General features: G+C 37.8%; 1 protein-coding gene across 2 annotated transcripts in view; it reads left to right on the forward strand.

Annotated features, from left to right (window-relative positions):
* The window catches only part of FBXO11 (F-box protein 11), a 72039-nt gene that overhangs the window by 35142 nt on the left and 24076 nt on the right, over window positions 1-12821 (forward strand). Inside the window, exons 2-7 of one of the 2 annotated variants that reach the window (XM_017837839.1) lie at window positions 160-287; window positions 406-487; window positions 6295-6439; window positions 7724-7853; window positions 8912-8995; window positions 9086-9218. In XM_017837839.1, the coding sequence (XP_017693328.1) occupies window positions 160-287; window positions 406-487; window positions 6295-6439; window positions 7724-7853; window positions 8912-8995; window positions 9086-9218 (702 nt within the window). The remainder of the gene's footprint in view (window positions 1-159; window positions 288-405; window positions 488-6294; window positions 6440-7723; window positions 7854-8911; window positions 8996-9085; window positions 9219-12821) is intronic. The other variant, XM_017837840.1, reaches the window with a different exon arrangement.

The following is a 12821-nucleotide window of genomic DNA, read 5'->3' on the forward strand; positions in this document are numbered from 1 at the left end:
CTGGGTTTTTTTGGTTTGTTTTTTTTTTTTAACTAGAGCTTTTCTGTTCTCTTGCACTTCCTCCCCACCCTCCTGACTTACCAGAAAATTTCTGAAGCATTTTCCTGGTATAAAACAAAATTAAAATTCCAATTATCAAATTTCTTTTTTTGTTTACAGATGATGATGTACCTGCAGATATGGTTGCAGAAGAATCAGGTCCTGGTGCACAAAATAGTCCATACCAACTTCGCAGAAAAACTCTTCTACCTAAAAGAACAGCTTGCCCTACAAAGAGCAGTATGGAGGTAACTTCTTTGTTTTTAATTATAAAGGAAATCTTACTGATTCAAGAATATGATACTAATTTAGTATTTTTCACAAGTTACCTAGTGACTGAACTAATTCTTATTTATTTCACTAAAGGGTGCCTCCACTTCAGCTACTGAAAACTTTGGCCACCGAGCAAAACGTGCTAGAGTATCTGGAAAATCCCAGGATTTATCAGGTAATAACTTTGTACTAAAAATGAGGTGAGAGAGAAGAACAGTTTAGTTTTACATGCAACCCCACACATCACCCCCAAACTTAACCTTTCCTATGTGCTCTCCAGCTAAGAAACAGTAGTGGAAAATCCCCAAAACTGGCTTGTTCTGAACTTCAAATTTGGAATGATGATTTTAATCAGAATTTTTAGAATCTGATTCTTTAGTCTGTCTGCTTCACTGCAGGCAGGTTTTGGTTGTTTTTTATTCTCCTCACAATGCTGTGTAGTTGTATCTAAGTTACTGTTGGGAGCAGTAAGGCTGCAATGGTGCCTTACTTACCATTTCTCCTATTGATGGTATTGTTTAGACGTAGTTCTGGTATGTTATTATAGCACTTAATTGTGGAGAGAGTTTGTGTGTTTTTAAATAAAAATATGCATATGCCTATATATATAGATGTGCATATACTTTTGCACACAGAGACAGTATATGTACATGGTATAATAGGCACACATGTGCAATATGTGTGTATATAATTATATTGTGTGTGTATTTTGTGTGTACCCACATACCCACATCATAGATATACACAGGCACACATACCCTACTTGTACTTTTTCTCTGTGTAGTTTTCAGTCTCTCTGCTTCTATACCTTCTTGTTTCCCGACACACTCTTTGGTTCCAGGAGATCTGCTGTCACTTTTCCCTGGAAAATCAACACCAATGCTTGCCAACTGCCATTGATGTGGTTTTTGTTGCTTTTCTTGGTTTTTGGTTTGGTTGGTTTTTTTGTTGTTTTTTTTTTTAATCCATGTCTCCCTTAATATTGTGAACTAAAACTGAGCAGCTGGCTCAAGGCTTTGGTCTGTTTTCGTTGCTTCTGTTGAGGTCTGCTCTTTCTGGCTCCTCACCTTCTCCACAGTGTAGATTTTATCTTTCAAACTCTGTCTCTTTCCTTCTCTGTTTCATTCTCCCTCTCTTCGATTAACTCCTGATTTCAGCAGCTGTTTAAGAACCATTTAATCTCAGATTTATATCCTTGAAATAGCCAGAACCAATTGGACATCAGCCTGTGTCATTTTGCTTTGATTCATTTCCTGATTTGTTATCTGAAGCCCTGTGCAAAGTCATCTTGACATGGACTCAGTTTCTCTTGCCAGTTCTTAGGCTTTTTTCCATGTCATTCACTTTCTTGCTGTATTTTTCACTGTGCTTTTACTCGCCTCTTTGCTTTAGTGAAGGTGTGTAGCTTTACTTGAGTCCTGTGGTACAGCTTACAGCACAAATGACACTGATTTCCAAAGGAATTCTCCACACTTTCGCTGTGCATTCCTTTTGTTAAATTCTTGAGCTCGTGTGGGGAGAGTACAGGGATTGTTGAGGCGTCTCTAGCATGGAATTAACAGAGTAGTTGTTACAATTGTACAATTGTTACAATTTTACTTTTAAGATTGTATTCAAACCAGTCACAATCTAACAAGGGAGTGTCCTCCACAACCATTTGGAATCAATCTCTTTCCCAGTACAGGTGATGGGGTTTTGTTATTTTCTTTCTTGAGTTTCTGAGAGATTCCTCTAAATTTCTACAAGTATTGATTGTGGTGAGATTTATTTTAACACACAAACCCCTCCCACCCTGTTTTTTGTTGGCATAGGTAATGATAGCTGTTGGAATTCAGTTGTAAGCATGAGACTTCCTCATCAGTGAAGGTTGTGTATTCTTGTGTACAGTTGATTTATTTTAGAACTGTAGATGAAATGAAGGCATGGGACTGGAAACACAGGAAAATGTCTTGGTGGAAAACCATTCCTTTTTGTGTGGACTCTGAGTTGAGGAAAATTTGGTGGAGTCGAAAGAGAAATGCCAGTCAATTGGAGTTTCCAACTGGAGTGGAGGCAGTAGTTGGAAAACAGAAGACTACTCCTTATTTTAATACTGATTTCAGCTTTAGTTCTGCTGGGAGTGTTGCTATTTTAAATTTCCCTTTTCCCTGAACTACGGCTTTGCAGTACATACTGAGACTGCAGGTTACTGGATCACTCATTGATTGTACTGTACATCAGGAACAAGCATAACTCATAGTTTACAGAACTTACTGACTTTTAAAATTTATTTTTGTCTTTTCCCATTGATTTATAAGATATTTTCCCAAGAACAGTACATGCCATGTTTCTGACATATTTCTGCTTCTTAACAAGAAAAGATTTTTTACTAAATACCTCCTCGTAGAGTAGAAGCTATTTGTCTCCATCTTTTCCACAAAAGTGGACAAAAAAGGTACCCATACAAGACATAATTTGCAATTTGGAATTCTTGGGGTGGCATTCTTGGTCTTTGTACAAAGAAGGGAATTGATTTTCAGGCAGCTTTCCCTGCCCCTTGTCTTGGTATTACTTTGTTAATTCCTATCTACTAAATGATCAAAACTGAAACTGAATTAGCTTCACGCATATCCTGTGGAAACAGAATGACATAACCAGATGTGTTTCTAATTTTCAGTTGTGCAGTACATTAGCACTTACTGAATCATAAATAGTTCAACTGTCAACTTACGTTAGAGCAAAGATAAAGATTGGCGATGACCTCTTGCACTTTGTTTTTATTTTTATTCTTGTCTGGTTTTGACACTTATTTGGAAAACTGTGGGGGTTTTTTAATATGAATATGCATTTTGTACTTAACCTTCACTTTGTCAATAGGCATAAAACTGTCATTAATAGGAGCACGTTAATTTTTCTGATTTGGGGGCCAGACAAGCCTTTTAAATGGTTTTGGCTTATTTTTATAAACTGAGAGGAAGAACACATCAATTGCATCCTTGCTTTGAGACATTATTAAAAGATACCCAAGGTGTGGAGTGTGGATTTATAGAACAAAAGCATGTAGTTCTCTCTTAGATGCAGAGGAAATTTGAGTCGTAACATTAAGAAGCAAATCAGCTTTTTCAAGTTATACTGGAGAATTTCACCTAGTAATTACTGTATCATTGATTTGAGTGGAGAAGTTTTAAATCAACCCCTACTTAATTGAGCAGAAGGACAATTTAAGTTAAATTGCTCACTTCTACAGGATTTTGGATAAAGCTGAGTGAGGATAGCAAACACCTGTAAAATCATCATCTTCATTTTGAAAACAGTGCCTAAGTTTCCATGTAAATACTGCTTGAAAAATTGCAGGGCTTGAGGGGGTTTACTGAGGCCTTTAAAAGTATTTTTTTTTATTTCAGGAAATGCTTTGACGCTTTCAAAGTTGGTCCTTGTCCCTTGCAGTAAGGAAACACATCTGGATTTCAATTTTCATTTTGAGATAGGGCCTAGGGAGGAAAACAGGAGTATGAACTTTGGAGCAGTGGGAGGCACTACATTAGTGAGCTTCCCTCTTCAATAAAGAATTATTCAAGGTCCTAACATATATAAACTTACAGGAAGAAAAAAATCTGCAGGTTACTTGTTGAAGTAACTGATTGTCTTGGGAGGAAGATCAAATTATATGCCTCAGGGATTTGTGTGTTAAAAGGAGAAGACAGGTCATGGAAGACTTGGGAGGATTTACTGCCTTGCATTTGCAATATCACATTTCAGCTTTCAATAAGACAGTGGAAGACTATCTCTACATCTAACTGGAAAGCTACCACAAAAAGATGAATTCAGAAGCAATGTCCAATTATCCTATGATGCATTTCCAGGGTAATTAGGACTGTAGAATTAACTGCTCCTGCCTGTTTGACACAGGAAAAGAACCTTTATATCTCCAGTGGAAAGGGACCTTTTTAAAAACCAGCATTGATTGTTCATGTGACATTCTTTGGTGATGCCCACCCATATTCCCCTTTTGGGCTGCTGTTCTGATTTCCAGACTTTGGGCTCCCCAAGTGTCTCTTGAGCATAAGACCTTTCCAGACTACTTGCATTTCATAAGTTTTACTGACTTACTGGCTTTAGCCTGGCTCATAAGGCTTTTTTTGCTTTGTTTTTTTGAATAAAAATAATTTTGTAATCTGACATTATAATACCATTGCTGAAGAGAACTGTTTTGGCCAACTTCTGGATGTTCATCCCTGTCTCCTTCCTTTTGTTCCATAGTAGCACTTCTGTAGCTTGCAATGAACCAAAACAAGGATCTGATTATAAAAAAATAGTTTGTAGGAGGATGGGGATACTCTGGGAGCAAATGGTTGTGGGCATGTGGAATGATGACACTTCCCACTTTGGTACAGCATAGATTTTTGTTGGATTGAAGTACCATGTACCTGTAGCTTATACTTAATGTTAGCTGTGATACTGCTGTGAGCAGCTGTCAACTGCATAAATGCCCTTCCAGCATCTTGGGGGAAATCAGTATTTGGGAGTCACTAAGGGAACATTCATACAGTGGTGCAACAAGGAACAGGTTCAGGGAAAGGCACTGCAAACTCAGTAATATTTTAGAATTTCTATTACCTGGTCTGACTGGAGACTGTATACATGACACCCTGTAAAAACAGCTCTAATTGGTTCTCTCATAGTACACAGGTGCTGGTGATGTGGTCTACAGACCACAGTTCAGCATCTTCATAAAACCACAGTCCTGATCCTTGCAGTTCCTTTTTTCTCTCCTATGGCTGGAAATAATGTATTTATTTGTGCAGCTTTTCCCAGGGAAGTCCTGGGATGCTGCCTTTTTTTTTTTTTCTGGTGAAATCTCACGGGGATACTGTTTTTCAGAATGTTGTTCCCTCCCATTTTGTAAGTTATCTTTCTTAAGCTCACTTCAGTAGTCTTCTTATAGTAGCCAAAATCACAATCCTGTTGCTCCTTGGATTCAGATGTTCTAGGAGAAAATAAATGATGCAAGGAGCATTACATGGATGTAATTGTGCTATGAATTTAGCAGATGAGAGCTTTTAACACCTTGCATACAAATCCTCTAAACTTTGGCAGCTGTTCTGTATGGCTCTGCCTTTAGGATCATAGAAAGGATCTTAAAGGTGTTGACCAAACAAGTGACCTGTGCAAGCAGAACTCACCTGCTTTGAGGATACCTGCCACAGAAGGGTCTTGTGAGAACACAAATACAGGTGGGGGTTTCCCGAAGGAACTGGTGTATGTGGAGTGCCCGTATGCCCAAGAGCAGGGGTTTAATGAAGTGCACTCACATCTCCACACAATGACATGGGAATGCCGCTTTCTCCAGCCTCCCTGTAGCAATACAGCTGGCAAGACTAACACTTCTTCTGGTTTAGATTTTTGATTTGAAAAAAAAAAAAAAAGCATAAAGAGGAGTAAGTGGAAGAGGAGACTTTGGATTTACTGCAGGGCATTGGTTTCCCACATCCCAGGTGTCCTCTTTTCCTAATGTCTTCTTTGTGGGAGACCAAGGAAGTTTTACTAGTAGTTTTTCCAGGCAGTGACTATTTCTGAGTAAATTCTTTCGTATTTGAAAGCATTTTGCAGAGATTTTGGCTTTGGGACTGCATTATTATTATTATCATATGGATAATGTGGGTTAATGGAATCACAATGAAGGTAAGTAGCAGTGAAAAGCCAGTATATCTGGAGCATGCACAGTAGCCTACTTAACATCTGCAGTCATACACAGAATGATTCCTCCAATAGAAAAAGGTGAACTAAAATGTTTGGAAAGAGGACTTGAAGTCTGTAACTTATTCTGGATTTTTTGCCTTCAGATTTAGAAGAAACATGCTTAAAAAAAAGAAAGGAAGGCTGCTTTGAGATAATTGGCATTTTAAATGGAAATCTTTCAAGTGACAAGTTGGTAATCTACTTCAGTCAGAATTTGAAGTGGTTAAATATGTCAATAATCTTATATCGATTACTGTTTAATAGCAGCACCTGCAGAACAGTATCTTCAGGAGAAGTTGCCAGATGAAGTGGTTCTAAAGATCTTCTCCTACCTGCTGGAGCAGGATCTCTGTAGAGCAGCTTGTGTGTGTAAACGCTTCAGTGAGCTGGCTAACGATCCAATTTTGTGGTAAGTGAAAAGCTATTCCTCATTATCTTCAGAAATACTAGATGTGCTGCTCAAGATGCCAGTACAATAGAAAAATTGAAATGTTGGTTACAATTAGTTGAATTAAAACCGATTGTATTTTAGTGTGTCTGGTTCAGTTAAGCATTATTTGTTACTTATGAATGTCTGATTGTATGTATTAAACAGTAAAACTTGATTCTGTAGTAGTATAGATACTAGTTAAACAATGTTTTAAAAAAATCAATCCCTTCAGTAGCCATTTCTTCTTCCCTCTTTAACCCTTTGCAGGCTGCAGTGGGAATTGTGATGCAAAAGAAATAAAATATTTCTTAATCTTAGATGCAAGCTTTGTATAGTGTTACTTAAATTTTTTGTTTGTTTGGTTGGTTGGTTGGTTTGATTTGATTTTTGTTTGTTTTGTTTAATGGTTGGGTGTTGGGGCTGTTTTCCCCCATTTGAATCCACCCTTCCTCTGGGTTATTGAGAGTTTGAATAAAAAGGATCTAAATTTGTAGTTGTTTATAAGGGAAAAATAACATGTTTCTTAGGCTGCTTTTTTAAAAATAAAGACTAAAAGAAAAAGAATAAAATAACATCACAAAAATGCCCCTTTTTTTTCCTGTCCTAAAGACAGCTTTGGGGATGTCTTGTCAGATGAATTACAGCTTCTGAGATTCAGTGGCATCCTGTAAGTCTGGGCTTAATATCAGCAGGCTCAGACACTGCAATTATTTGCATTCTGGCACTAATCAAAAGAATCCAACTGCTGTGTGCCATTTTCTTCTTTTTAAACCACTGTAATTTGTTCACTGATGAACTCTTTTTGGAATACAGTGCTTTATTTGTTCTCTGTGAATGCATTTTTCAGTCTTTTTTTGGCAAGGTGAGGAAGAGGTGGTGGCACACTTTGTTTTAAGTTTGTTATTCTCTTGCTACTAACTTTTGTAAGTGTTAAGGCAATGCTGTAGTTAATATTCTATTAGACTCTGATTCCACAAACACTGTAACTAACCACTTGAATTTCTTCATGGAAATTGCATGTTGGGAACTTTTTCACTTGAATCATGAAACACATCAAAATTTTTCTCAGAAAAACGCAAAAGTCAGTACAACAGAAAAATGGTTTTGGAAGTGTCTAAGTGGTGGGTACTGATCTTGGTAAAATTCACTGTCAGACTGGCAAATCTCAGAAAAAAAATGGGGTTTAACTTTTGGTGTTACGTGAAAATGAAAGAGTAATCAGAAATGCATTAATTTTCTCTTTTGCTTGACACTTCTACTCAGGAAAAGATTGTATATGGAAGTATTTGAGTACACTCGTCCCATGATGCATCCTGAACCTGGTAAATTTTATCAGATTAATCCAGAAGAATATGAACATCCAAATCCCTGGAAAGAAAGCTTCCAGCAACTGGTAAGAGTAGTATTTGTTTATGTTCAAATTTACAGATGTTTATAAAAGTAAAAAACCCAACTTGTGAAATGGGGCTGACAATAGTGATTAACTTGAGTTTAGACTTTAAATAAGGTGATGTGACTGAGGAGGTGGGGAGAGATCCTCTGGTGTTACACAGTAGGGAGAAATCTGAAGTTATTTCCTGTTTTGAGGCACACTTTAGGGAGACACAACATTGTAAAGTGTGTGAGCATCCAGCTCTTCTGTCTTGGGTTTTCTTTGTGTTTTGCATCACTGAAATTCTGTGGAAAAGATTGTCATGGTCTGTGGCTCGCAAATAAACTGCAAATACGTTGTTGTTGTCTGTTACTAAACCAGTGTGTGTGCTGGTTATCAGATTTGTGTGCATCTTCCTCTAGTAAACTGAACAGTATATTGGTAATACCAGTTTGGGCTTAAATAGTGATTCACAGTGACTGCAGCTCAACAAGTTATCTTTAGGGCATGTGATTGAACCTCTAATCCAAAATTCCAGAGGTATTGTAAGAATGGCTGGGTGTGATATTTGAAAAATGTAAGTAAGAGAAATATCAGGGTGAGTGAATCGAACAATGCTGCGTGTCATTGGTTAATGAAATTCAGAAGCTTGTTGAGGACAAATGCTTGACTTGGCTTCTTTGTTTATTCCATCACAAGCGAAGGTATAGGGTTCTCTTTTCCTCACCATATAAATGCAGTTTGTTTTGTGGCAAACTGCTGGAGAATCGAGATATGGATGTAAAACCAGTGGCTGTGGAGTGCATAAGGTGTTTGAAGCTCTCAGCCGGTTTCAAGGCTCCTGGCTGTGTAAGTAGGTTGGCCTACTGTAAGTAGGTTTAGTTGATCACTCCCTCAGGCTCAGACCATTTTTGATTGTTGCCATTTTGAATCGTGTGCCTAGTATGGGAGCTCAGTATGTGGTCCTTACTTGGAACAAACTGATATTGGCAAATGGCTGGTTAATTAGTAGATCTCTTGTCCATGCATTCAGACCCACCTGTCTGCAAACTTATCACAGACTTTTTTCCTTATTTCAGTACAAAGGAGCACATGTAAAGCCAGGTTTTGCTGAACACTTCTACAGTAATCCTGCAAGATACAAAGGAAGAGAAAATATGCTGGTATGTAACTAAAGCTGTTCTTAAAAGTATTTAGTTATCTGTATTTAAATGGAAATGGACATTTCTCTAAACTTGTCCCTTTTCTTCTAGTATTATGATACTATTGAGGATGCTCTTGGTGGAGTTCAAGAAGCTCATTTTGATGGACTTATCTTTGTTCACTCTGGAATATATACTGATGAATGGATATATATAGAATCTCCAATCACCATGATCGGTGCAGGTATGTAAACTGAGAGCATCATCATCGCAAAGTTGTGTTAATTACTACATTAATTACAAAAATACTCTGATGTGTTAAATATCTACTATAAATGCCCATCTTTCTTCATCAGCCTAGTAAATATATATTTTTTTGTACAAGTATTGCTAACTAAGAAGTAGCTGATGCTTCAGACTGAAGTACCATTGTCTGCTTGTTAGTTCTTGGAATGACTTATCTTTTTATTTTATTGGGAGAAAAAAAATTGAATTTTTCAGAAAGTATATTCAGTTATATGACTGCAGCTGAAATTTTCAGGTGGTTCTTATGAAATTTGTACATATATATATATCCCATCTCCAGAGTAGAAACCAGCAGTGGGAGCAAGCCCAAATTAGTATCTGTCCCATTTTCTTCATCGTAATTCCATCTTGAGGAAGGAAATGAGAGCATCCAACAGAAAGATTCTAAGACTAGAGGTTTTTTTCTCTATTCATCTCCCAACCGTTCCTCTAAAGGAGAACCTTTATGGAGAAGCAAATAAGGAAAGAAAAAGATAAGATTATTATAAGATATAATATAATCTATGATATAAGATAATACACCTGGCTGCAAGTTGTGGTACTTGTGGAACTGTTTGCTTTTCCTGTCACTACTGTGAGCATGCTAATTCCTAGTAGCATGATAACTGGTAGAAATTGAGACTGTATTCATGTCTGGTAGAGATCTTGGTTAAGGGGTCTCAGACCTCTTGCTTCTCTGGTGACCCAGAAGTGAATTGCCTGCTATTTGCTTTTTCTGAGATGCTGCCTATTTGCATTGGCTTGGTTGGTTGGATTTTCTGGGTTGTGGGGTTTTTTGATTGCTTGTTAGGTTAGGGGTTTGTAGTTGTTTTGGTGGGGTGTGTTTTGTGTGTGCGTGTCTGTAGTTTGGGTTTGGATTTTTTTGTTTTGAAAAGTCCCTCTTTTTGGGTATTTATCTGTTCTCCATACCAACTGTTTTGTTCTTGAGTGAGCCTGTTCTGGCACTTCTTGCCTGGGTTTTGCAGACTTGGCAGTGAGAATGGTTTTGAGCAGTGCAGTCAGATTGTTCCAGTGTTACTCCTAAAACTTGTCCCCCCAGACCCGCAAGATGTGGCTGTGTTAGTATGTTAGTTTGTCAGTTCATGGCTACGTATCTGAAGCCAACATTCTGAACATCCCTACTTACAGTGCTTTGATTTGTGTTGTGGAGAGGTTTTGGAGCACTAACTGGATTCCTTTTGGATGAGACTAGTTTAAGAGATGTGTTCCTGGAATACTCTTCCTGCGCTCTAGTAGCCAGTGTACATTCAGTCAGAGAGACCGGGACAGGACTAGTCCAAAGTCGGTCTTTTCTACCCTCCCTGTCCTGCAACGTGGGTGGTGTGGATGTCTGATCCTCAGCACTATTTCACTTTGTAGTACCACTGTTGTTAGGCTGCAGTGCTTGCTAATGGAGACGTGGCTGTAGACAAACAGCAGAACGCCCCTGGCTTCTGTTTCAGATGGGGGATGACAGTAATAGATGCCAGTACAAATAGGGCAAGTTGTATTCATGAAGTGTTCAAAATCCAGAAGAAACTGGATCAGCGCTGTCCTAAGATACAAAACTTCTCAGTTACTTCATGACACTTGAAATGACATCTTTGATACATGGTTAGACTTCTGCATGTTCTCTGGCTTCTTTTAGGTTTTGAAAAGTCCTCTGCTTTCCCTTCCACTGGAATTAACTGTTTTTCTGAATAACTTAAGTTATCTTAACTACAGTCCTTTAAAAGCCAGGGATCTGCATTGTGTATTTTTGTAACCGAATAGCTATCTTGGGGAACAAAACCTCCAAGAGGAATCCAGAAATGCTGGATGTATTTATATTTCAGTTTTTGGCACTGCTGACTTCACTTCCTCAGACTTTCTCCACTGTATGGTGAGTGACATTGTAGAGAGAGTCAATTTTCTTTTGTCTGGAAAAGAAAACAAATTAAAGTGAACCACTAAGCCTTGGAGAACTACCTCTTCTCTGTTCAGTCTGACATGCTTTTCAGAATGGTAGGATTAAGGCAGCACCAAATCTCTCTGCAGTTCTACTCAAATTTCTTTAATATTTCTTCTGCTGACTTCTGAAGAAGCACAACATTATTAGAAAGGCAGCTTAACATACCTTGAGCTCACAAGGAGCTTCTGCTTTCACACATAAGCAAAATGTTCTTACAGAATAATGCCTGGTATTCTAGGTTTGTTGTTCTGTTTAATTTTGGGGTTATTTATTTGTTCCCTTAAATCCAGGGGAAGGAGTTAGTTCAGAAGGAAGCCTTTGGAGGTATTGTTAGTACTGGGACTTATCTGAACAAGAGTAGAGGTTCTGAAAGGAAATTGTTGCATCTGGTTCAGTGGACAGAAATACCTATGAATTTCTTAAAAGAATTTATTTTCCAGAATTGGAGAGGGGATGTGTGTTCAGTGCAGGAATATCCATGGAGTGCTCATCGCACTCAAGACACAAAGTCTCTCAATGGACTGAATTTCAGCAGTTGACAGACATGTGTCCCAATATGAGAATTTTCACTAAATGTGTGTGGTTTTCTATGTTTTAGGAGCTACAGCTTTCTTTTTTTTTGTGTCCCTTTTATTTTTATTTGGCTTAAATAATGTGCGAGTAAGTAAAAAGGGATTATCAAGGGATTTTTCAGTCAAGAAACACATTAGTAAAAACAATGAGAATTATTATTGTGATTGTAAGGGTGGAAAAATCTAAAATGGTAAGACTGTCGTAATTAAATATGTTTTTACTTTAGAGTGCGAGAGTACTTTCACATGCTTGAGCTCTTCTTTAAATACCCATTCTGCATCTTTGAATTTTGAAAGTTGTATTTTGGACTAGTTTAGAGCTGTGTTCTTTGCTGAAGATTTTGCAGACTGCAAGATCTAAAAAGGTATCTATTTTTTGCCTGGTAAAGTTGAACAGGGTTACAATTACTTCCTGCAGAACGTAGTGGATTGTCTTTTAATGCACTGAAAATTGAAATTGTTTTATTCCTTTTGAGGAATTAAAGAATTATGAGGCAACATCCAGTTAGTTTTTAATTCTTTAGACAGTCCCTTATTGTAGGCTTTCTGTTACATTATTTCTAAATGATCCATCTTGGTCCTTAAGCTGAGTATGAATTCTGATCCCATGGAACACAACTCCCTTAGATTTCAGCAAATAGACTTCTTGGGAGCTGTGTTTGCTTACAAAATTAGTAGTCCTCTTCTTCCTTTTCCGACTCTTATACTGGTTCATTTTTTCTAAAATGGTCTAAACCAAAAGCTGAAATAGAGATACTTCTGTGAATGATGATTTTGCAAAGATTCAGCAGGATATTGCAGAGAATTTTATTGGTGCATTTAGAATGAAACCAATGCTCAAGGAAGTCTGCGGTCTTTTCCCAGGGGGAGTCTCAGTGCATTGGTCTTACTAACTGGCATATTCCATGATGGGCGTTCTGGGACCTCCCAGACTCAGAGACCTATGAAGTAACTCGTGTGCTGAGAGGAAGGAAATACCTGTAGAGAATGTGACCCAAGTGCATTCCAAACACCTACAAGCAGAATTCCACAAATCTCT

The sequence above is a fragment of the Lepidothrix coronata genome, unplaced genomic scaffold, assembly GCF_001604755.1.
Source record: "Lepidothrix coronata isolate B3197 unplaced genomic scaffold, Lepidothrix_coronata-1.0 Scaffold313, whole genome shotgun sequence".
NCBI lineage: Eukaryota > Metazoa > Chordata > Aves > Passeriformes > Pipridae > Lepidothrix > Lepidothrix coronata.